Here is a 23,497-nt window from a genome sequence, read left to right as displayed (position 1 = left end):
ACGAAAAGAAACGTGAGGAATGTGCTATTTTGCGAGAGTAAAGTGCTCTCGCGTGTTCATTCGTTCATTGGAACAGTTCATCCTATTGAGTGGATCCTATTATGGACACATGACCGCCACTTAGTCACCGAACCGTGGTGGCCCATACGTCAAAGGCACGGTTTAATATGCCGAAGGTCTTGGGTTCGAGCCTCGGTACCGGTACTTTTTTTTGATAGGTGAACTTTTTTTGAAGATGAACCCATGAGTAAAGTACACTCGGTAATTTCGGGATTTATCCTCTCAGTCCGCACACAGTACCATTTTACTACCGAATCGTGATCTTTATCCTCTCGTATGCCGATGTCCAGTTCTGGGTGTAGATTTAGCCTATATCTCGAACATCATATTTTTTTGAAAAAGTCTGGTGATATGTTTTGAAGGCAATTGATATTGCTTCCTTTTGATAACAAGATTAAATAAAAAAAATCACTAAATACACAATATTTTGCAGAGATCATGCAGCAAGAACGACTATTTTGACAGAATCAAACAGCGAAGCAAGAATTTTCCTGGAGGTGGACATCTTGTGATGATCGACCATGTAAGTATTTTTTGTTTTATTGAAAAGTATAAGTATGATATTTTTTTTTCCTAAATCAACGAAACTTTCACAGTCTGCCAAGTGCGCCGAAGGCGATCGTGGACTACATAAACTGAAGCGCAACGATATGTACTACGTTTGTCACCCACGTGGTGTCATGATTGGGATGTGTCCTGCTAATATGGTAACTCTTTACCGAGAGAAAAAACTGATAAAAATATTAACGAATTCTATTTCTGTATTCAGAATTTCTGTGAAGCCAGTCAACGGTGCATCAAACGAGAGGAAAACCGGCCAAAACCATTAAGGTTTACGACGAATCGGAAAATTGCCACGTGCGAATTCCCAGCTGCAAAGGAATCGGTAAGTATCAGGTATGGATAGCTTATTAGAGTAGGTAATGTCACAGGCATTTATTACAGGCCGCTTTGCTGTGCCATCAAATCGTTCGTTTTACTTCGACTGCGAGGAGCACAACTACGGTTACTATCAATACGTGTATCGGTGCCCACATGAAACCAAATTCAACCCAGAGCTGAAGCGTTGTACGGCGGAAGCTGGATGCAAAGTAAGTACTAGAATTGATCCAACTTAACAATTTATATGAATATATTGGTTTCAGAAAAACAAGGACGATTACTTAAATCGATTTGACGATGACTACTTCCCGAAATGTATAATGCGAGGACAATTTCGTACGGCTAAGGATTGTAATCTGTACTACCAATGCACTCCGAACTTGGACGGATCCTACTTTCAAATACGATTTGAGTAAGAAGTGATAGAATGAATATATTTATTGAATATAACCATTTAATTTATTATTTCAGATGTCCTTCATCGATGTACTATGATGTGCCAGCCGAACGTTGCCAGCTTCGAGAATCTGAAGAGTGTGAATACGTGCCCCTGCATCAGATTTTGAGAGACTATTCTGCAAAACATAACCTTCCCTGTGTTGCAATACCTCCTACTGAAGCTCCGACAACTGTTGGATGTCCGCCCAAACCAACACCAAATACTACAACTCCTCCATGTCCTCTTAAAAAGACTACCAAAACACCTGTTCCATGTCCGCCAAAAACGACTTCAACAACTACTACTGCTCCCTGTCCTCCTAATACAACTACGACAACAGCTCCCACTACAACAACTCCTCCATGCGAAGCTGAAACTGATCCAATCACGCTCGGTCCATTCCGTTTTGAAGCCCGTTTGGCTCAACCGGAAGAACATGAAGATCCGTTAGTTCAGTTCGCATTCATGGATGATCAAGCTGAAACAACGATTCCAACGGAGGAAACAACTCTGAATACCGAACCTAGTACTGAAATGAGCACCACTGTTTCTCCTTCTACTACTACAATTACTACTACGACTATAACGACTACTACTCCTGAGCCAATAGTTGAAACACAACCACCGAGCACTTCAACCACGGATCCTCCAACTACAAGCACTACAATCCCGAGCACGACGACGACAACGACGACCAGAACATGTTGCAAGTTCATTACGGGACCTGACACTATTGATGGAATAAATCCAGATTATTGGCTTGAAGAAAACGAAAGACAAAACACAACTTGCCCACCGATGTCACTCCCATGTAATGAGACTCAAACATCAACAGTTAGCGATAGTACTACCTCGACAACAGGACGTGAGTCAACAACTGAACCACAAAAAAGCCACTTAATCATGCAAGGTCTCATGTTTACAGATCAAACAACTGCCAATGATCAGTTCACTACAAGCGGTGGACCAACAAGTAGTAGTACTGCTGTCACGCAGGATACAGTTTCCACAAGTTCTGATACACAAACAACTGCCTCCGGAACCCAGAGTCCAACGACACCTTTTGACATGGAAACAACTCTAACAGATTCAGCAACAACTGGTGCAGACTCACAGACAACTGGTTCCGGAACCCAGAGTCCAACGTCACCATCGGACATGGAAACCACGCCTACAGATTCTGGCACCACAAGTTCGGACTCACAAACAACTGCCTCCGGAACTCCAGATCCAACGACACCTTCGGATATGGAAACTACGCCAACGGATTCAGGAACCACAAGCTCGGATACTCAAACAACCGGATCTGTAACTCAAGGTCCAACGACTCCATCGGACACTGCGACGGATTCGGGAACCACAAGTTCGGATGCACAAACAACTGTATCCGGAACTCAAGATCCATCGACGCCATCGGATATGGAAACCACGCCAACGGATTCAGGAACTACAAGTTCGGACTCACAAACAACAACTTCCGGAACCCAAAGTCCAACGACACCGTTGGACATGGAAACAACTCTAACAGATTCAGCAACGACTGGGGCAGACTCACAGACAACTGCTTCCGGAACTCAGAGCCCAACGACACCAGCGGACATGGAAACCACGCCAACGGATTCTGGAATCACAAGCTCGGACTCACAAACAACTGCTTCCGGAACTCAAGGTCCAACGACACCTTCGGACATGGAAACCACGCCAACGGATTCAGTAACAAGCTCGGACTCACAAACAACAGCCTCTGGAACTCAAGGTCCAACGACACCGTCGGACATGGAAACAACTCCAACAGATTCAGCAACGACTGGTGCAGACTCACAGACAACTGCTTCCGGAACTCAGAGCCCAACGACACCATCGGACATGGAAACCACGCCAACGGATTCTGGAACCACAAGCTCGGACTCACAAACGACTACTTCTGGAACTCAAGATCCAACGATACCGGACATGGAAACAACGCCAACGGATTCAGTAACAAGCTCGGACTCACAAACAACAGCCTCTGGAACTCAAGGTCCAACGACACCGTCGGATTTGGAAACAACTCCAACAGATTCAGCAACGACTGGTGCAGACTCACAGACAACTGCTTCAGGTACTCAGAGCCCAACGACACCATCGGACATGGAAACCACGCCAACGGATTCTGGAATCACAAGCTCGGACTCACAAACATCTGCTTCCGGAACTCAAGATCCAACGACACCGTCGGACATGGAAACCACGCCAACGGATTCAGTAACAAGCTTGGACTCACAAACAACAGCCTCTGGAACTCAAGGTCCAACGACACCGTCGGATTTGGAAACAACTCCAACAGATTCAGCAACGACTGGTGCAGACTCACAGACAACTGCTTCCGGTACTCAGAGCCCAACAACACCATCAGATATGGAAACTACGCCTACGGATTCAGGAACCACAATCTCGGACTCACAAACGACTGCTTCTGGAACTCAAGATCCAACGACACCATCGGACATGGAAACCACGCCAACGGATTCTGGAACCACAAGCTCGGACTCACAAACAACAGCCTCCGGAACTCAAGGTCCAACGACACCATCGGACATGGAAACCACGCCAACCGATTCAGGAACCACAAGCTCGGACTCACAAACAACAGTCTCCGGAACTCAGGGTCCAACCACATCATTGGATATGGAAACCACGCCTACTGATTCTGGGACCACAAGCTTGGACTTACAAACAACAGCCTCCGGAACTCAAGGTCCAACAACACCGTCGGACATGGAAACCACGCCAACCGACTCAGGAACCACAAGCTCGGACTCACAAACAACAGCCTCCGGAACTCAAGGTCCAACAACACTATCGGATATGGAAACTACGCCTACGGATTCAGGAACCACAAGCTCGGATACACAAACAACCGGATCTGTAACTCAGGGTCCAACGACACTGTCGGACATGGAAACCGCTCCTACGGATTCAGGAACCACAATCTCGGACTCACAAACGACTGCTTCTGGAACTCAAGATCCAACGACACCATCGGACATGGAAACCACGCCAACGGATTCTGGAACCACAAGCTCGGACTCACAAACAACAGCCTCCGGAACTCAAGGTCCAACGACACCATCGGACATGGAAACCACGCCAACCGATTCAGGAACCACAAGCTCGGACTCACAAACAACAGTCTCCGGAACTCAGGGTCCAACCACATCATTGGATATGGAAACCACGTCTACTGATTCTGGGACCACAAGCATGGACTTACAAACAACAGCCTCCGGAACTCAAGGTCCAACAACACCGTCGGACATGGAAACCACGCCAACCGACTCAGGAACCACAAGCTCGGACTCACAAACAACAGCCTCCGGAACTCAAGGTCCAACAACACTATCGGATATGGAAACTACGCCTACGGATTCAGGAACCACAAGCTCGGATACACAAACAACCGGATCTGTAACTCAGGGTCCAACGACACTGTCGGACATGGAAACCGCTCCTACGGATTCAGGAACCACAAGTTCGGATACACAAACTACTGGTTCCGGAACTCAAGATCCAACGACACAATCGGATATGGAATCCACACCAGCAACGCCAACACCGGATTCTATTTCAACAACTCAGGCTGAAACAGGAACAACTTCATCTGACTCATTTACCAGTAGTTTCATAACTCCGGCTAGCACAACGACTTGTGATCCTAACGGGATAGAGTTCCCACTTTCGCAAGAGGTGTTCCCTCCCAATGAAGAAGGTACGATTGTTCCGGACATAGACGAAGTGTCTCCTACCGAGAATCCTGTTCGCTGCGTTCTTCCTGGCGATGGACAAATTAACTGCAACGGCGCCCAAGGTACCGCTGGGGGCAAAATGGTTATACCAGGATATATCATCCGACTAAGGCAGAAAACGCGGCCAGGATTAACTCCTAATCCGGGCTTCGATGCCAACATTAAGCTGAGATTGAAGTACCCGCACTCTTACCGCTTCGAAGCGTTCGCGAGGGGGCCGGCCAAATGTTGAAGTCATGTTTAAAGTTCAGATTGGTAATTTAGAAGCTGTGAATGATTTGGTAGAAATATAGAATTAAGACTGCAATTTAATTATGCTAAGATTAAATTCAATGTTTTTGCTAGTGATGACAACGCCTCACTTTTGAAATTCGTGGTGATTTCTCTTGAAGAAATATTTCCTTAAAACTTTTCGAGGTCTTGGACCATGAATTCCGTTGTTCCAAACGCAAAACCAAATTAAAATATTAAAAGAAACAGGCAGACAGTTTTCATCTTTTAAATTCATCCTGAGCTTACCTTCCATAAGCGGTGTATGCGTTTTGGAAGGAATCGGTCAAGAAAAATTTCAAATGGGCAGCAGCGGCAGCGGAAGCAAACCAGAGAGGGTGCAGAAAAGCACCATGAAAACGCTCCCTCTCCTTTGCTCTGTTGTTCGTAAAGCTGTTTCTTGACCACTTTCCTTCCGATCTCCATACTAGCCTATAACCAAACCATAATGTTAAAATGACGAGTTTAAACTGTTGATTCGAAATCATTGTATTATTCAAATAGTTAATATGAGTAATTAGTTGTATAGGGCTGGTATGCTCTTCAAAAGAAAGGGGGCCAAGAAACAGCTTTACGAACGGCAGAACAAAAGGGAGGAAATGTTTTCTTGGGGCTTTTCTTCACCCTCTCTGACATGCTTTCGCTACCGCTGCTGCCCATTTGAAATTTTTCTTGACCGATTCCTTCCGAAGTGCGAACCTTACAATAAACATTAAAAATTATCAGATCCTTGTTTCTTTTTAATTTTACGAACAGCCTAAAATTGAGTAAAATATATTTAATCTACTTGCCCAAAGCGTACGCACAAACTTGCCAATCAAAACTAAGCGTGCACGATTGAAAGCAGTCGAATCTGTCACCACCTTTGCTGTCTTGGGTTGTTTTGTTTACGATTTTGTTTACTCTCCTCACAACGTTCACACACGGTCACGGTCGTTTCGAAGTCAGCAGATTCCGTTCATTCCGGATAGAGTTCTTTCCGATTTCGCGGAATTATGGACAGCAAACAGAAAATGTAAGTATTGATAGCATAAAAAAAGCCATTACAATAAAATTTATGTCTGTTTTTGCAGCCTTATCGTGGGCGACGTGAACGGCAAGTTCAGCGCTTTTTTCGCGCGCATTGAAAATGTAAACAAAAAGACCGGTCCGTTCGACTTGGTTCTTTGCGTGGGCAGTTTTTTCGGTCCGTGTCCAGAGCTGACCGTGCTTGAGGAGTTTAAGGCTGGTCGTAAAAGTGGTGAGTGATTTGGCTTTTGGGGGAAATTGTTTTTGATTGATGAGCTTGATTTTTAGTTGCCATTCCGGTTTACATTCTGGGTCCTGTGGATGAGGCGTCGGCCAAAAATTTCAGCGCCCTCACGGAAGGCGACATCTGTCCGAATTTGAGCTATCTCGGCAAACGAGGCATCTTCAGCACATCGAGCGGCCTGAAGATTGCTTATGTGAGTGGCCTGGAGGCGGAAGGAAGCTCGGCCAGCGGGAAAGTTCCGGATTGGAAATTTACCAAAGAGGACGCGGTGGCCGTGCGCGATTCCTGCTTCGCGAGCAAGTCTAACATGGGCGATTACCGTGGGGTGGACCTGCTGCTTACGTCCCAGTGGCCAGCTCATCTCAAGGAGGACGTCCGCAACGGTTCCAAGGCGGTTGCTTGGTTGGCCGATGCCGTCAAGCCGCGGTACCACGTGTGCGGCCTGAACGGAGAGTACTACGAACCGCCTCCGTATCGGAACAAAACCGACAAAAACACGCAAATGGAGCTGGCCACTCGCTTCATCGGACTAGGCGAATTTGCCAATCCGGAAAAGAAGAAGAACATCTATGCGTTGAACGTAACGCCGGTGGAGAAGATGCGGATTATCGAACTGATTCAGAAAACTACCGACGAAACACCTTCGCCGTATACCGAGCTGAATTTGAGCGAGGACGGCAACGCGGCTAAAGAAGACCGCGGAAATCAATACTTTTACGACATGAACAACAGCTACGACGACAACCGGGGCCAGAAGCGTCGCAGCCAGGGCAATCGCGGCATCAGCGGCAACCAGAACGACCAGAAACGCCAGCGACCAACTTTCGACCAGGAAAAGTGCTGGTTTTGTCTGTCGTCCGGTTCGATTGAAAAGCATTTGATCATATCGGTCGGCGAACACTTCTACCTCGCCCTCGCCAAAGGCCCAGTCAACGAAACCCACATTCTGATCCTGTCCATCACCCACATCCAAAACGCGTCCCTCCTCTCCCCCGAACAGTGGGCCGAACTGAAAAAGTTCAAACTTGCCCTCACCCAGTTCTTCAAGGACCGCGAAGAGACCATCTTCCTCTACGAGCGGAACTACAAAACCGGTCACCTTCAGATCAACGCCATCGGTGTCGACAATAACGTCGCGTGGAAAATCAAGCACGTGCTCGAGGACAAATCCGAAGAGCACGGCATCAAGTTGGAAACGATGCCCAAACCAGCCTCCCCCTCAGAACTTCCCCAAAAGACGCCTTACTTCGTAGCGGAACTCCCCGATGAAACCATCATGTTCACCAAGCAGATGAAGAACTTCCCGCTGCACTTTGGGCGCGAGATAATCTGCGCGGACAATCTGCTCAACTGCGAGGAGAAGATCGACTGGAGGCAGTGCAACCTGGACCGGGACGAGGAGGACACGATGGCGAAGCGGTTCCGCGAGAGCTACAAGCCGTACGATTTCACACTTTGAGGCGGCGCGGCGGCTAGCTGAATTGTATTAGTTTAACATGATTTTTTTTTTCCTTTTGGGTTTTACAAACCGTAAGTTTTGTTAATGCTCTGCAAGAGCGAGGGACGATATCGTAGTACTGCTGAAAAAGTGACGATTGAAATAAAATGAGAGCAAAAAAACGTTGACATACTTTTCCAAATTTGTTTTACTGTTAACTCTCGCTATGCTACTACATTACTACATTTCTGTATTATTCCAAACGGCTCGTATATTTGTCCAGTTAAGGTTTCGATCCTATTACCATCCAGTTTCCAGATGCTTATCAATTATTTTGCTAACTTTCGCCAAAAACATGCTTGCTCACTTCTTCATTAGATAATTGTTACTTGATTTCAGTTGAAAACTCTGTAATTAAATTTCAAAAAGCTATATGTCAACATTAAAGGCACGATTGAATTACATGTTGTTCCCATGCTGTCAAGAGCGTTCTTTTATTACGTAACGCAGTTGTGGCGGCGAGGAGGGATAGGTTTAAAATCAAAGGCTGTATTACTAGAGAACCTGTCCTCCTTTGTCTTTTGCTCGATTGGTACCTCCGTTTGACAGTTCTCGTGCTTCGCTTGGTACTTTTGGTTTGAGATGGCCGTTCTCTAATAGAGTTATCTACGTGCGCATGTATTGCGTATACTTACACGAAAAAGATTGAGGTTAAATTTTGTACCGGCTAGCAAAACTAATGGTGCGCTAGTGTGTGTGAGGTCGGGCTTAGATAACTCTATAGAGCTATCTAAGCCCGATCTCACGCACACTAGCTTACCATTTGTTTTTGCTGGCGGGTACAAATTTTAACCTAAAAACCCTTCGTGTACAAACACTCAATACATGCGCACGTAGATAACTCTATACACACTAAATCAGGAGCGCGTTGCTCGGTAATTTTTTTTACCGAAATTGCACAGTAAAACTTGATTTTTACCAAGCAACCGGTAAACAAAAATCATTTTACTGAAGAAATGTAGAGTATTTTACTGTAATCGGTATAAAATACCGTACCTCGGTTGTTTTTTTACCGAAATTCCTCAGTAAACTGAATTTTCCGGTAATTCATTCAAACTCGGTAAAAAAATACCGGTAACCCGGTAAAACTTTATATGTTTACAACGCACTCGGTAAAATTTAACCGAGTACTCAGTGAAATTTATTTTGACATTTCGTTGCCATTAACCGCCATTGTACAGCGAAATCTTCGACGCTTCGGTTGCTGGCGTGGTTTTTGATCGGATTTTAAAGTATAATTAAAGTGATTTTGAAGTGAAAGTGAATAGCAGCGCAATATTTTAAGTGATTTTATAGTGAAGGTGAATAAAATGGATGGAATATTGAACGATCTTCGAAAAATCGACCAGTCTCAAGTGGATGTTTTGCGTAAGTTTTTCAAACTCCTTTTTTTTTACTGTTTTTTAGATGGCAGACATTAAGTGTTGCATTTGTGGACGAGTTGTGTCCGGATTTTTGGAGGGGCTCAGCCACCACATGTCACTTCATCTTAAAGGTGGTGACATTCAGGATGAGATGGTTTTCTACGATTGCACTTTTCAAAGTGCAACTTACGATTCTTGCACTTTTCGAGCTTAAAACGTCACATTGGGGAAAAACACGCAGTGCCGCAAACTGTGGACGAATCGGAAGTAATTGAAACATTGATTTTTGAACCGGAAATGACAGCCAGTGTCTCGGAACCACTCGTTGATGAAGATTTGAAAAGTCAACCTCAAGGACCAAGCGTTGATGAAATTCGACGCATAGTTTCATTATGGATATGGACTTTAACCTCATGTACCCCACAGCGTCAGATTTTTTTGCACAATTTTCGGTTATGCAACCTAAAATCCTATCAGCGTTTAAACATCTGCACTGTCTTATCAAAAATGGTGAATAGGAAAATGTATTCATAAAAAAAGAACCTTAACTAATAACTAACTTTGATTAATAATTACAGATTTTGTGCGAACGCTTGCGATTGTTCGCCAGAAGAACCTTAGCCGAGGCGCAAACTCGAAGCAGGACAGAAACAGCTCTGCTGACAACCCGTTGCATGGCATTGTTGAATGGGTTAAGGTACTAAGAGTTAGTTCTGTTTAATAAAAATAATAAATAATTATTGTTTTTCTTTTTTCATTTACAGGTCGGTGAACCGATGCCTCTGATCAAGTCTGATAATCCCATCTTGTATGTGCGAGGTGAGAAGCTCACGGATTCGACCGGAGGGGTAATTTTTTGAAAAGGAAAGGAAATCGCGGTTGAGAAAAGTTTGATCGAGTCGTTCAAACTTTTGTGCGAAACATTTTTCGTATTCTCGTGCACACCAAAAGCTTGCGACAAGCAATTTTTCTTGTTTTGTCAAACTGCATTTTTTGGTATTGGACATTACAGCACCACTGGTGAAAAGTTTCTGCGCACGTTCAACTGATTTTTCAAATATGTTTATTTTACTTTGAACCGTAACTTGTTACTCAAACTGCTATTTAAGATTAAATGAACTTAATAAAACGTACTACATATAGTTGTAAAAGCTGATAACTAAATTCCGAATATTTCCAAAAATAATCACCATCAACCGAGAATAATACGGACTGCAGGTGAACCTAATATTGACATATCAGCACTTAGACGATCAGCTACCGCTTGTTGAAGGCGTTTTAACTGTATACTACTACTAAAAAGCTCTTTAGAGAGTGAGCAAGCAAGATTCCATCAAAAATGTTGCCAAATAATTGGTTCAAGTAGTGAGGAACAGCAAATTGGATGGGAATAAGATTGATTCCTTGGCCGGCCAAACATATCAGAATTTCCCCTATGTCAGGTTAACGATTCGATCCGATCTCTATCCACAAAAGGGGAACTACACCCTTTCTCAGCCTATTTCTATTATCGACCTATCAGCACTTTGATCATGAATTACAGCTTGTGTTTTTTACTGTTCCAAAGTAATAAATAGCGAAAATAAAAGTGAGCAAGCAACTCACCATTGTTGATACATCTGAAAATGTTGATTTTATAGCGGAAAACGGCAAAAGTGATGAGAATTGGTCGATCGGCTTAGAGTGATTAAAATGGGTATATTTTCCCCTATAAAGCAGAAAAATTATTAAATAATTGTATCTTCTTCCCAAGTGTCCTGTTTTCAATATCGTCGCTTTTGTGCTATTTTGTGACACGTCGGATGTAATCAGTTAGGATATGTCACCAGATAGCACCCAAGAGACGATATCTTTAAATCTGTAAAATACTGAAAACACGGTAAACAATCATGAATTATAACTGAGAGTTCGGTAAATATTACCGAGTCTTCAGTACAATTCCCCAGTTTCTGTCAAAATAACTTTAACTGAATGCTCGGTAAATTTTACCGAGCTGTCGGTAAATTTTACAGTGTGTTCGGCAAATCGTTCCTTCCATGTTCAAGATATGTTTTACTGAGTACTCATTAAAAAATAGTTTTACCGAGCTGACTACCGAGCGCTCGGCTGTTGAGATTTCGGTAAAAATTTTACCGAGTACTGTAAAAAATTCTTAGTGTGTAAGCTCCAGGTTCTTTATGTATTACTATACACACTACGATTTTTTTACCGTACTCGGTAAAATTTTTACCGAAATCTCAACAGCCGAGTGCTCGGTACTCAGCTCGGTAAAAGTTTAAACTACCAAGAGCTCAGTAAACGCGAATCTGACAGCTGGTTTAAACTTTTACAGAAGACCTCGGTAAAAAATTACCGTTTGCTCGGTACAAATGCTGAATTTTTACTGTGCTTACCGAGGTGCTTACGGTAATGCTTTTTTATGAATTGAATTTATTTGCTTTTTATTTATTCGATAAGAAGACAACATTTATTTTCAAATAATATCTACATACATTCACAATAACATAACAACTTATTTTTTCCTTGATTTGTGCAAATGACGACATAAACCAGCTTCTTCTATAAACGGCTCAGGAGATGAAGCTTCGACGTGAGCTGAAAGAAAAATGATAATTCTTAATAGTAAATAATTGAATTTCCTTTAATAAAACGACACATACCTGTTATTTTGTCACAATTTAAAGTATTAAACTACTTTAAGTTACTTTTTCTGATGGTAGTCAGAAAACAGTCCGACAACAGCGTGCAAATACAAAAAGTGACAGCTACAAAATGACATAAGTTTCAACTGTGAGACTCGGTAAATCTTTACTGAGCTTTCAGTAAACACTAGGTTATTAGCTGAGTACTCGGTAATTAAATTACCGATTACCTACAATTTACCGGAAACCGGGTGTTCTAAGGAACATTTTTCTCTAAGGGTTCATGGTCATCCGTTCAACCCTGAGCTTGCGCAAAGCCGAACCATCCGGCGACGCCGGAATTCTTCCAAATCTCAGTTTTAACGGTCAACGCATACTGCGGAACTTTTAAGCATCGTGTGAATAAATGGAAAACACGACGCCAAACGTCAACTCACTAGCCAGTGAGCAGTGATGTATTACATAGGTTACATAGATTGTATGTTGGCTTGTAGAATTGCTAATATAAAACTAAGCGCTGATAGGTGACGATGTGCCCGAGGGGAACGACAGTAATCCATTGAGCTCTAATTGTGATGATTTCATGCCATTTTCTTAGATGATATCCGATTACACAGGATTTGATTGGTCGATAAGATTTAATAGATTGCATCGGATTTGTGCCGGATGTGCAAATGAATGGCAAAGTGTTGATAGATGACGAAGAGTTAATAGATTGTACTGTAGTCATAGGTTTGCATCGAATTTCGCAATTTTATAACAAAGAACTTTGTCTTTAAGCTTTATCTGCGGTGTCAATCCAATTATTTGATTTGGTTGCATTACTATCGCATGCCCTCGGCGTGACATTTTAGGTACTTTAATCTTACGTCCCAAGCAGAGATGATGTCTGCAACGCAAAGGTTTTCTGTTACGTGGATGTAAAAGTGCTGATATGCCAACATTACAGGCACGATGGAATTACATGTTGTTCCCCTGCAGTAAGGAGCGTACTTTATTGCGTAACGCAGTTGTGGCGGGAAGGGGTGTTCAAAGGCAATACTGATAAGTTTTAATGGGCGTAAATGCAAATGCTCGTTTGGATACGCCAAACTCGTGTTTGTTTGGGTACATCAAATTCACTTTGGCCAGTCTCCTTATTTAGGATCTTTAGAGGGCACCGGTCACTCCAGGGTGTGGCCAAAATTCAACCAAATTGGTCCCAACCCCATTGCCCCAAATCGTTTCGGTATTCCGATGAGCGTTCTGGCAATTTTGAGGAGAAAGGTTGGTGCCAAACTGTGTCTTTCAATTTATGCGTGTACAGCTAAACCACGGAAGTGGTTAAACCTGATTCGGTTTAGCTAGAGTACAGGGCTTATGGGATTTTAAGCTATATTTTTATGAAAAATCATCCACACCAACCAGAGCTTTTGCACCCAGATTTTTGTTACAGACATTTTAGTATCTTCAAAACTACGGGTACTGTCGAGATATTTTTGTATTCATCCCCTAAAGTACTGTCCAGAAAGTACAACAAAATTTGATTAATTTTACAATCCCGTTATTGCAGGATTGGGTTCGTAAGTTAGACAATTTTGGAACTTTCCCCAACCTCCCTGAGGCTATCCGGATATGATCTGAGGTCAAAAACCACCGACTTCTGTCTTGTTACGGCGGTAGACCCATCGCCCGTAACTCCCGAGACTCTACAGAAGACCCAGAACATCAACTCATATCGTTAGACTTGTCCCTGAACCTCCCTGAGGCTATCCGGATATGATCTGAGGTCAAAAATCACCGTCCTCTGTCTTGTTACGGCGGTGGACCCATCGGCCGTAACCTCCCGAAGTTCTTGGACAACTTCAAACATCTCAACATGAACAATATAGTATCTGTGGATAACTTAGAACATCTCAGCATATCCCGAGACATCCTGAAGCTACGCGAGCATGACCTCAAGGTCGAAAAACGCCTTCCTCATACTAGTACGGCGATGAACACATAAGCCGTAACTTAAGGAAGCTTCGGATTACCTAGACATCGTAAACCATGATAATTTTGTGTAGCTGACTTCATAACGATTGCAAAACACTATAAATTTCTATAGTTAAGATGATTTTTCATAAAAATATAGCCCATGTCTCCCATATTTTCATAATCTCATAGGGGAGATGGGGGTAAGACGGCCACCCTAAGGGAGAAGTCTAATAAAATTTACACAACAGATTATTTTGATCTCAAATTACGTACATATTGTTCTACTACTAGTCCATTATAGAAATGACATAAATTAGTTAGTCTAAAAACCAATTTTCAATACTTTTCAGGAATTTTAAAAATATAATTGAAATCGTATATATATGAAATACGCGGGGTAAGACGGCCACCCATGTGGGGTAAGACGGCCAGTGCTATAAATTAACTTAATAACATTGCTAAATCCACCCAAATTCCTACAAGGTTGGTTGAACAGACTTCTCTGAACATCATAACTATTTTGGTTGAAAAATCAGGTTTCAAATGTGAAGAAAAATGCTGTTTAAAAATTTTCATATTTTGGCTCAGTGAATTTCATATTATTGCGACCACATTTTATGAAAAACTGTGAATTTTTACTACAAAACAAACACAATTTGATGCAAAATAATTAGTTTGTGTATTTTGATTAGAATAAGTAAATCAAAATTATGTAAACTATATTAAATTAGCGATTTTTATGAAAAGTTTGATAGGATTTCATACTATTCAATGAGTTTTGCTATATCACAGTAAAGAATGTTGTCGAAACGGTAGTTAACAGCATTTTGATTAAAAATGGATAGTTTTATTGAAAATGCGTTTCCTTATCTACAAATATGTCATAATAGTCAAAAACCGTCAAAAATATAACCTATATCAATTAAAATCTACAAATTACGGGTGGCCGTCTTACCCCCGGAGGAGGTGGCCGTCTTGCCCCCAAATAAATTATTTTTTAAACAATTTTTGTAAATAGCTCATCGCATTTTCTAAACTTTTCGAGGGACATAATCTAGGAAAACTTCAATTTAACATGAAAAATATTTGAAGACAGGAAAACATATTGTTATCTTACAAAAATGCCTAAGTTGTAATTCATGAAAATTACATCCAGTTTCAAGTTCAAAATTATTTGTTTATTTTGATCTATTTTTATACTATTTCAAACAATATTTTTGGCAAAGGTGACTCCATATGCATTATTTAGCATGAGGAACAGTATTGCTAAACATTTTAGTAATATTCATTAGTATACTTAGTAAAACAGTGGGGTGGCCGTCTTACCCCGCCTGGCCGTCTTACCCCCAGCTCCCCTATGCGTGCTTCGCATAAGAAACATTCATATGAGTTGAATATGCTAGGATGGACTGTATGTTTGTGAGAGCAATAAAATTCCCAACGTAAGATCCGTCTTTGATGCAAGTCTGATGGACACTAAATTCTCCAGAGGCTTTCTGTTAGCTTTATAGTATCGCACGGTATGTTATTGCTTCCACGCCACAGAAAACTGTTGCGTTGCAGACATCATCCCTACTTGGGACGTAAGATTGAAGTATCTAAAATGTCATGTTTAACTGTGATAGTTTAAAAACCTTCGGTGCTATCGAAGATGACGACAACCGGTCTATCCATGTATTCATAAATGCCTCGTGCAAAAAACGAGTTGTGCATGGCTTCCGATGTTAACGTACTCCTGGACTGAATCGGGGAGAGGCCGAGGATTCTCGGTCGTAGGTGCTGGTTCTGATACGAGCTCAACGATAACTGCGTTTGCACTTGGCACGTTCTGAGTAATAATGTTCTGCGGTTGGTCTGCTGCATTTTAACGTATTGCGGAGCGAACTATTTGTATGTACTGCGTTCCTGGAGCTGGCTGCTGCATCTATACGTACTACGGAGCGGGCTGCACCTGTACGTTCTGTGGAGCGAGCTGTACGTATTACGGCTGCCGCATGTACGTACTGTCACAAGTAGGGATGATGTCTCTACGTACTGCGGAGCGGGCTGCTGCGGCGATTGCATGTTGGCCGTGGAGTTTAATAGGTTGTATGGAGGGTTTGTGTAGTAGGTTGTAATAGGTCAAAGTATTTAACCTTTTAAGGAATTCGATGTTGTTCTTGTGTATATTCTCAATATCACCGTGCAAATTTATATCAAACTAACCATACAATTTTCTCCCTGATACGTGACTTGAATGCTTCAAAATATTTACGCGGCGTACCCCTTGTCATGTCAGATAAACGATAAACACGATATAACTACAGAATGACAATTTCGACACTGCACGCACACTCACACCTCGCGAGCGGGACGGCACTTGTGCAAGTGCGTAGGAGTGAGCGGGAGGACGAACTCACCTGCGATGGTATGCATGCTCTCTGTGTAGAGCAGCAGCCATCATAACTTTTCCACTCTTTGGTTGTCTGTCTTTTCTTCAATCGATCCCGACGAGTTTGTCCGTGCGGTTTGTTCCGTGTTTTTCGCTTGCCAGAAGGAAGCAAAAATCCTTTGCAATCGGTGTGTACTGAAGTAAATCCGGCTGGAAATTGCTTAAAACAAGTGTCCGAGCGAAAAACGAGCACATTAGGGTCGTTTTAGTGCTTTAGTGGTGCTGGAATTGTGTATAATATTGCAGAACCTTCCGTAACAGGCTCCGGAGTGAAGACAAGAAATTCTACTTTTGCTGCCTTTTTCCGCAGCAGTTTGCTACGATGGCTTCACACGCACACAAACAAACGTACGCATTGCTGCTGGCTGGCGGCAGGCTGCAAGCACCATCGAAGGAACCCTGCAAACAAAAGGAGTGAAGGAAGAGCGAGTAGCTCCATCCCAGCGTAGTTGCTGGTGGCTGCTCAACTCAACTCAACACACAGTCGTCGTCGTCGTCCATCACACAGTGTGTATGTTTGTGTGCGCGGGAGAGAGCGACAGCAAGTGTTGGTGTGACTCATCCGCGCCGCGTTTACTCCACCTTTTGCTTGCGCTCTTCGCGTTTCGTTGTGCAGCAACTTGAGTAGGCCGTGAAAACTGGTTTTTCTAGTGCGCTCTCTTTTTTTTTCTTCCTTTGAACAATTTGACAAGTTTACGGCGAGATACCTACTGGTCGCGATGTTGTTTATTTTGATAAAACGTACAGCCTCAGTTGCCGAGGTCCAATCAGAGTGTCGTTTCTGCAAAAAAAATAACACCGAGGTTGTGAGGATACGTACGAAAACATCGAGCAGTAGGCGAAGCGTGAGATTGTTTTTGTTGTGTTAACCTTTCGGTGACAACTTAACTTTTGCAGTCGAGGCTTGCTGAGTGGGTTTACTCGCGAACACTTGATTCCGGACCCGGAATAAAAGTGGTCCTTGAGTTTGGGTATAAGAGTTTAGTTTGAGCAATTCAAAATAGAGTCGATAGATTTTTTGTTTACTCTGCAAATGACAGTTTGAATAATTCCTGTTAGCTTCATTTGAGCTATGTTTGGATATCCTGGTCAATACCGGAGTTACAACTACGGGTAGACACTAATGCCTATTGGAATTATTATTGGAGTTAGATTGAGAATGGTATTCTTATTGGGTTTCCTCTACTCCTTCACATTTTTTTATCTTTGGCTGTTTTCGAACGATTACGGCAACAATTGCACCCACCAAAGGAAATCCTTTATGTCAGCTCTTCTAGTCGTGCAATCTCGCGTGTCCGAGTTTATCCTCTGCCCGCTGCTGATGATGACTCCCGAGAGTGGTAGTGCACATGTACCTACTCATCTCTTGGTTTTGTTGACTGAACCCCGCTGGGCGAGACGCTAGAGATGAGAAAGAGTCCACACGGGGGTGATACTCTGTGTTGATCGACCGACTGTCTGTGTGGCAGTCGTGAAGTACTGCCATCGAGACCGCTGAGATGTAAACTCCTGCTCCTCCTCTGAATGACAAGGGAATTTCGCTGGGATTTCGCGCGTGAAGCTGACGATAAAGCTGTGTGTGGCCGGGGAGTCGAAAAGTATCGTGTTTAGCGCGGCAATAAAGTGCAAGCCAGCGAAAAACCACCAATAAAACGAAGGAAAAGCAAAACTTTGAACCAGAAAGAGCGAACGAGAGGGAAAAAGAGTGTGTCACAACGCTGGTGTATATGTATCCACCACAACCTGTTTCCACCGTTAGCTCGTGGTTGGAGGACGAGCAAAATTAAATTTCTTTCTGTAAAGTTGTCCAGAGTTTCGATTAATTAAAAGTGTGCAAAGTGTCGAACGGTGCATTAGCGAGTGCAGCCCTCTTGGACCTTTGGAAACGTTCCAGAAGTTAGTTTCCGGAAGTGCTAAGTGTTGTTTTTTGATCTACCTTTTCAGGATTATTCCAGAGTGTAGGAAAAGTTTCCGGGCCGTGATGCGGTTTGTTGGCGCTTGAAGATTTAGCATATTTTACAAATATACAACAGTGTGCAAAGCTGAAACCTTTCAAGTGAAGCTAGTTTTTAGGCAAAAAAAACCCTTCTACAAAAGGGGGTAGAGTGGTGTGTGTGTCTGTACTTAATTTGCAACCAGATTAAGAAAGGATAGCGACGACCCTTTGGGAGAAGGGAACAGAAGTGTGAAAATGGTGCCGATAAAGGGGATTTATCTGGCACTGCTAGTGTTGGTCGCTAGTAGCAGTTTCACCACTAACCAGGTGAAAGGAGATAAGTACGAGGATGAGGACGATTACTACGACTCAAGAGGTAAGCTGGCCCCGGTGCAATATGTGTAATTTGCACATGCTCAACTTTGTGAGCTTCCGCGAAGGAGCATGTTTGTTCCCATATACCTACTTTTTCATCCGGCAGAAGAAGAAAAATATTTTCCTGGAATCGGATTATTTCAAACTTTGGCGCTCGCGCGAGCATGACCATTAGCTCGGAAGGTTTATGATGAGGTTGCAGAATTTTGCCCACGGTGGTGGTGAAAAACAAAATGCTTTGAAGTTTATTATGTGCCAAGTTATTTTTTAAACTCGGTACAGTTTGCCGTGAGTAAAGGTGGAAAGTATATTGCAATTAGAAAAAAAGTCATAGCGATCAGGTGGTTATAACATCAATAGCAAATGTTGTTATTTAGTAGTCGAATTATTAGTTATAATAATAGAGCCAAATAACAAAAATTATGTTCTGTAAATTACAGGAAAATTGCATGCTTTGGTATTTCAATAGCAAATCAACCATTTTCATACCACACGAGACCAAAAATCTAGAGATATTGGTTTAAACCCTGAAACTCAACTCAACTCAATTCTAATTTAAAAAAAAGCTTTATTGACTAACCTTCAAAGTGTATCAATGCCCTGATTTAGTCTTAACCGCGATACGGTTGAAATACTCTCAAAAACTTCCAGAATTCCAACTGAATTAACCTTGGAATTAACCGAGGAATCAGAACACCGAAAAAAAGAAGATGTTATCGAAGTACATCGCCCGATGAGACGAGGGGCCTGTGTGTGTGTTTACACAATTTGCTAAAGTATACAGACCCCAACTCTCTGTGCCAGTCTCTCAATCCGAATGTGCAATGCAGCAAAAGATTCGGTATATTAGCATTAAAACACCCTCGGGTCCAATTTTACATATACACAACATCCAGTCAACCGTACTCTGTACTCGACCCGGCATCCCCACATGTCCCCACATATTGAGCTAGTAGAGCAAATGGAGCATATCACCAGTGAGTGGATATTCCGGTATTTTACTCCTGTTTGGATTTCTCCTCAAGATGTGCCAGTCTTGCCACTTCGCCCGACCTTTGCCACTGGAAGCGTATCTCTTTGGGATGCACACACGTGTGTTGTCCTGTGGAACCGAATGTTGCAGGGACCTATATCTTTGGGACTAATATTTATCTGTTTGTTTGTTCTTGATATACAGCTGCACGTGCGTACTAATCCAAGATGCGTAACACCCAGTCGAGAAGAAGGAGCTTTAAGACTGCCGGTAATATGGTTTCGTTGAACTGGCGCTTGCGATCACTGCTGAGCTTCTTTCGCTTTGGCAATCGACTGCCAACTGAATCAAAAGTGGAATCTTTCCTTGTTTATAAAGGGAAGTATAGTTCCAAAAGCCACCAGTACTGAGGAAAGGCTATAAAATCACTCGAAAAACGAAATTCTTAATTTGACCTCCTAGACCCACCTTTATGTATACATATCGACTCAGAATCAAATTCTTAGCAAATGTCTGTGTGTGTGATGGGATGTTGATCACAAAAAATGCACTGGATTATCTCGGCATTGGCAGAACCGATTAGGACCGTTTTGGTCTCATTCGATCCGTCTTGGGGTCCCATAAGTCGCTATTGAAAATTACAAAGTTTCGTTAAGTACTTTAAAAGTTATGCTAAAAAAAATGATTTTAGCAAAAGTCCGGAAGGTTGTAAAAATGGTGGTTTTAGTGAGAAACCCCGTCATGTTATACATTTTTAAGAAAGGTATTCAAAAGACCTTTCCAAATGGGTCAACAGATTGAAGATCTGACGACCCTATCAAAAGTTATAAGCACTTAAGTGTTATTTATGAACTTTTTAGATGCCGGATCTCTGATATTTAGGTGAAATCGTTGTCCTAATCTAGCATGCGACCTGGATAGGTAATTAAAAGACCTTTTCAACGAGTTCAAAAGATTTAATATCTGATAACCCTATCAAAAGTTATAAGCATATTGAATTACAATAAAATGTATCTCGCCGTTTTTGTTTCCAACAAGCATTCGGAACACCATGAAATTGCATTGTTAGAGCTCTAGAAATGCACCAGACGGCTTTTGCAAGACAATAATGAACACTGTTGCCGGTTAAATCTGACGTCAGACAGTCAGTCGAACAAAACGCATCCTACTGGCTATTGTCTTCCTGTAACATTTGTACAATATCTATATCTCGTGTGCATACAACGATCGCATACATGTTGAATCCACTGTTTTAGAAAATCTCTCCAACAAGAGGAACAGCTACAATCTCCACACTACTCCAAGGGGTCATTTACAAATTACGACAGTTTTATCGGGAATCGCTTATTCAAACCTAATAAAAAAGGCACACGAGGTGTTCGGTTTAAGGACGATCCCCGCTCCTTCGCACTTTTTTGTTCCTTCTTGCAAGGGCAGAATAAAAGTTGAACGATGACAACCATTGCGAACATTCGTGAGCTTTTATTGCTCCATAATACCATTCCACCACCCAGGATGGGGTTAAAATAGGGGGAGAGGGGCGTTGTGGGAGCACTTTGTGCAGTGTCAAGTCGATTGTTTGCCCTTCTATCTTCTCCAGCAGCAGCAGCAGCAGCAGATGACGATGATGATGATGATGATGATGATGCTGCTGCCATACAAAAGTTGTGGGATCGAAAGGAATGACCGGATCAGAGCTAAAGGGGTGGGTGGATCCTCCAGCGGGGGCCCAAGGAATCGGTTCCATTGTTCGTCATCCATCCTATTACTATTCAAAAGAGAATGCCAAGCCAAGCAATAAAATTATGACGAGTAATCCTATACAAGATGGAGCCCAAGTCGGATTTGCAGCGTGCGGTATAATGTTGTTGTACCACCACCGCTGCCGTCTCTAACGACCACGTCAGAATAGTGGGAGAACTTTTGCTGCTCTCTGTTTGGGGAGGTCGTTTTGCGTATTTGGGGGATTTGGGGGCGGATCAACTTCGACCTTAGAGTTTGTTATATTTATTTCCATGTGATGTCTGTGCTGAAGTGTAAGCCAAGATGTTTCTCTTGTGAGGTGTTAGAAGAGTTTATGTATTGAATAATTCTTGGGCTTTTTGTAAATTGACATTTCTTTGTCTTCTTTTTACTCATACAAGTTCTTTTCGTAAAAACGAAGCCATTATTTATCATTACATGTCTCCTACAGAGACTCTTTATTAGAGTGACTAGATAAAAAATATCTATGAGGACACTACGTTATTTGATTCTATATACAAAATCAAGTATCTGCTCCAATTTTAAGCCAAATCGGTTAAGAGTTTAGGTTTCATCGATTTTCAGTATTCATGCAATGATTTGAATAATAAACTCATTAAAATATGATGATATAAGGTTAATTATCAATTCAACCGATCGATAGATCTGCTATTTCTTTCCTATGAAGACAGGTTGAAAAAAAAAATTAGTGTAGAAATAAAATTGACTGAATATTTTGATCGTTTCCTTCCATGAAACGATAATAATACAACAATTCTCCACGAAAACAGCATGGTTCGAAAAAAGTTTTCCGATCGGACTCAAGATTTTCCTTGTGAAATTATACGAACCATATTTTTTGTTTAGTCTATTAGGGTGACCTATGCCATGTTAGGGTAGTCCAAATATTGGTTATTTTCGACGTTTTTAGCCTCAAACCAATAAAAATCAAAACTCAATGCCACTTCAACCGATTTAAGCTGTCTTGGACGCATACACGCACTTCTTTCATTTGCGTCCAAGACAGCTCAAATTGGTTGAAATGGCGAGAGCATTTATAAGAAAAATGTTTTTTTTGCCTTTCTTACTAAAGAAAGGTATAGGTTTTACTTTAAGCCAGGACGTCATTTCCAGCTTCGTAAATATGTCGATTCAGCATGAATTTTAAACCGAAAAATCGCTAAAAAATCACACTGCATCGATTTTCGACGCTCTATCGATTCACCTTGATAGAACTCGTCTATCTCGAACCCTCGAATTTTGAGAAAATAAATTCCGTGGAGGTCGAGTGATGTTCGTATGTGGTAAAATTTTGCAAAATTTTGTGTCGCGCCGTTCTCAGCTCCCATAAATCCGATTTCGATTCTCCTAAATGCAGATGAAAGCTAGTGTGCTGAACCTGGGCGAGTTGCCGCGCAAATTTCGAATTATCCATCTGTTTTCGGATGCGGCCAGACTTTTCCAGAAAATACACAGTTTCCAAATGAAAATATGGTCCAATTTTTTCATTTTCATATCTTTTATTTATCTCAAAAATTGCATTTTCCGAGCTCTACAACCTCCCAAATTTCCATCCAGATTCATAATATGGTTCTGGAGTTAGAGCCGTTTGATTGACCTACCATAAGAAACAAAATCCCTAAAAAAAGGTAAAAGCCCACCTGGTGACCTTCGCCAACATTTTTCATTTCTGATTTTATTCGAAATTTCTTGCTACATTCATAGTACAGACCATGAGTGAGCATCTGAAACAAATTTGACATCGATCGGCAATCCCGATCATTTTTGAGCATGAGCATGAGCATGGTTGACTGCCAATGAGCTGCTACTCCGTTATTGACAGATCAGCTGAAGTTAAACAATGAATCAAAAATGATCAGTGGGAGCC

The 23,497-nt window shown here is 42.2% G+C and overlaps 5 protein-coding genes across 10 annotated transcripts in view; all 5 read left to right on the top strand.

Annotated features, from left to right (window-relative positions):
- Positions 1–1,436: 1,436 nt before the first annotated feature.
- On the top strand, positions 1,437–2,650 carry LOC119769182 (mucin-5AC-like; the record flags this gene model as incomplete). The annotated part of the gene is made up of 3 exons (XM_038261087.1): positions 1,437–1,478; positions 1,634–2,246; positions 2,307–2,650. Coding segments are annotated over exons 1-3 (999 nt in total), but the record flags the coding sequence as incomplete, so codon positions are not given.
- A 149-nt stretch (positions 2,651–2,799) lies between these two features.
- On the top strand, positions 2,800–5,448 carry LOC119770023 (mucin-5AC-like). Its single transcript, XM_038264078.1, has one exon. It carries the CDS (start codon positions 2,801–2,803, stop codon positions 5,396–5,398), a length of 2,598 nt encoding a protein of 865 aa, XP_038120006.1. The 5' UTR covers position 2,800; the 3' UTR covers positions 5,399–5,448.
- An 876-nt stretch (positions 5,449–6,324) lies between these two features.
- On the top strand, positions 6,325–8,323 carry LOC6030864 (CWF19-like protein 1 homolog). The gene is made up of 3 exons (XM_001841691.2): positions 6,325–6,451; positions 6,510–6,676; positions 6,733–8,323. The coding sequence occupies exons 1-3, from the start codon at positions 6,432–6,434 to the stop codon at positions 8,145–8,147; spliced, it is 1,602 nt and encodes a 533-aa protein (XP_001841743.1). The 5' UTR covers positions 6,325–6,431; the 3' UTR covers positions 8,148–8,323.
- Positions 8,324–9,496: 1,173 nt separating this feature from the next.
- On the top strand, positions 9,497–10,576 carry LOC119769181. The gene is made up of 3 exons (XM_038261086.1): positions 9,497–9,554; positions 10,129–10,247; positions 10,315–10,576. Exons 1-3 carry the CDS (start codon positions 9,497–9,499, stop codon positions 10,408–10,410), a joined length of 273 nt encoding a protein of 90 aa, XP_038117014.1. The 3' UTR covers positions 10,411–10,576.
- A 6,011-nt stretch (positions 10,577–16,587) lies between these two features.
- The window catches only part of LOC6030866 (calsyntenin-1), a 191,623-nt gene continuing 184,713 nt past the window's right edge, over positions 16,588–23,497 (top strand). For 2 of the 6 annotated variants that reach the window (XM_038263444.1, XM_038263445.1), the window contains exons 1-2: positions 16,588–16,710; positions 18,527–18,894. In XM_038263444.1, coding sequence (XP_038119372.1) covers positions 18,774–18,894 — 121 coding nt within the window. In that variant the 5' untranslated portion in view covers positions 16,588–16,710; positions 18,527–18,773. Of the gene's footprint in view, positions 16,723–16,763; positions 16,782–16,945; positions 17,094–18,526; positions 18,895–23,497 lie in introns of those variants that run through there. The other 4 variants (XM_038263447.1, XM_038263449.1, XM_038263448.1 and 1 more) reach the window with 4 other exon arrangements.

The sequence above is a fragment of the Culex quinquefasciatus genome, chromosome 3 (assembly GCF_015732765.1).
Source record: "Culex quinquefasciatus strain JHB chromosome 3, VPISU_Cqui_1.0_pri_paternal, whole genome shotgun sequence".
Classification (NCBI taxonomy): domain Eukaryota; kingdom Metazoa; phylum Arthropoda; class Insecta; order Diptera; family Culicidae; genus Culex; species Culex quinquefasciatus.
Note: the sequence above shows the minus strand (reverse complement) of the source record. Positions and strands in the feature narration are given on the sequence as shown.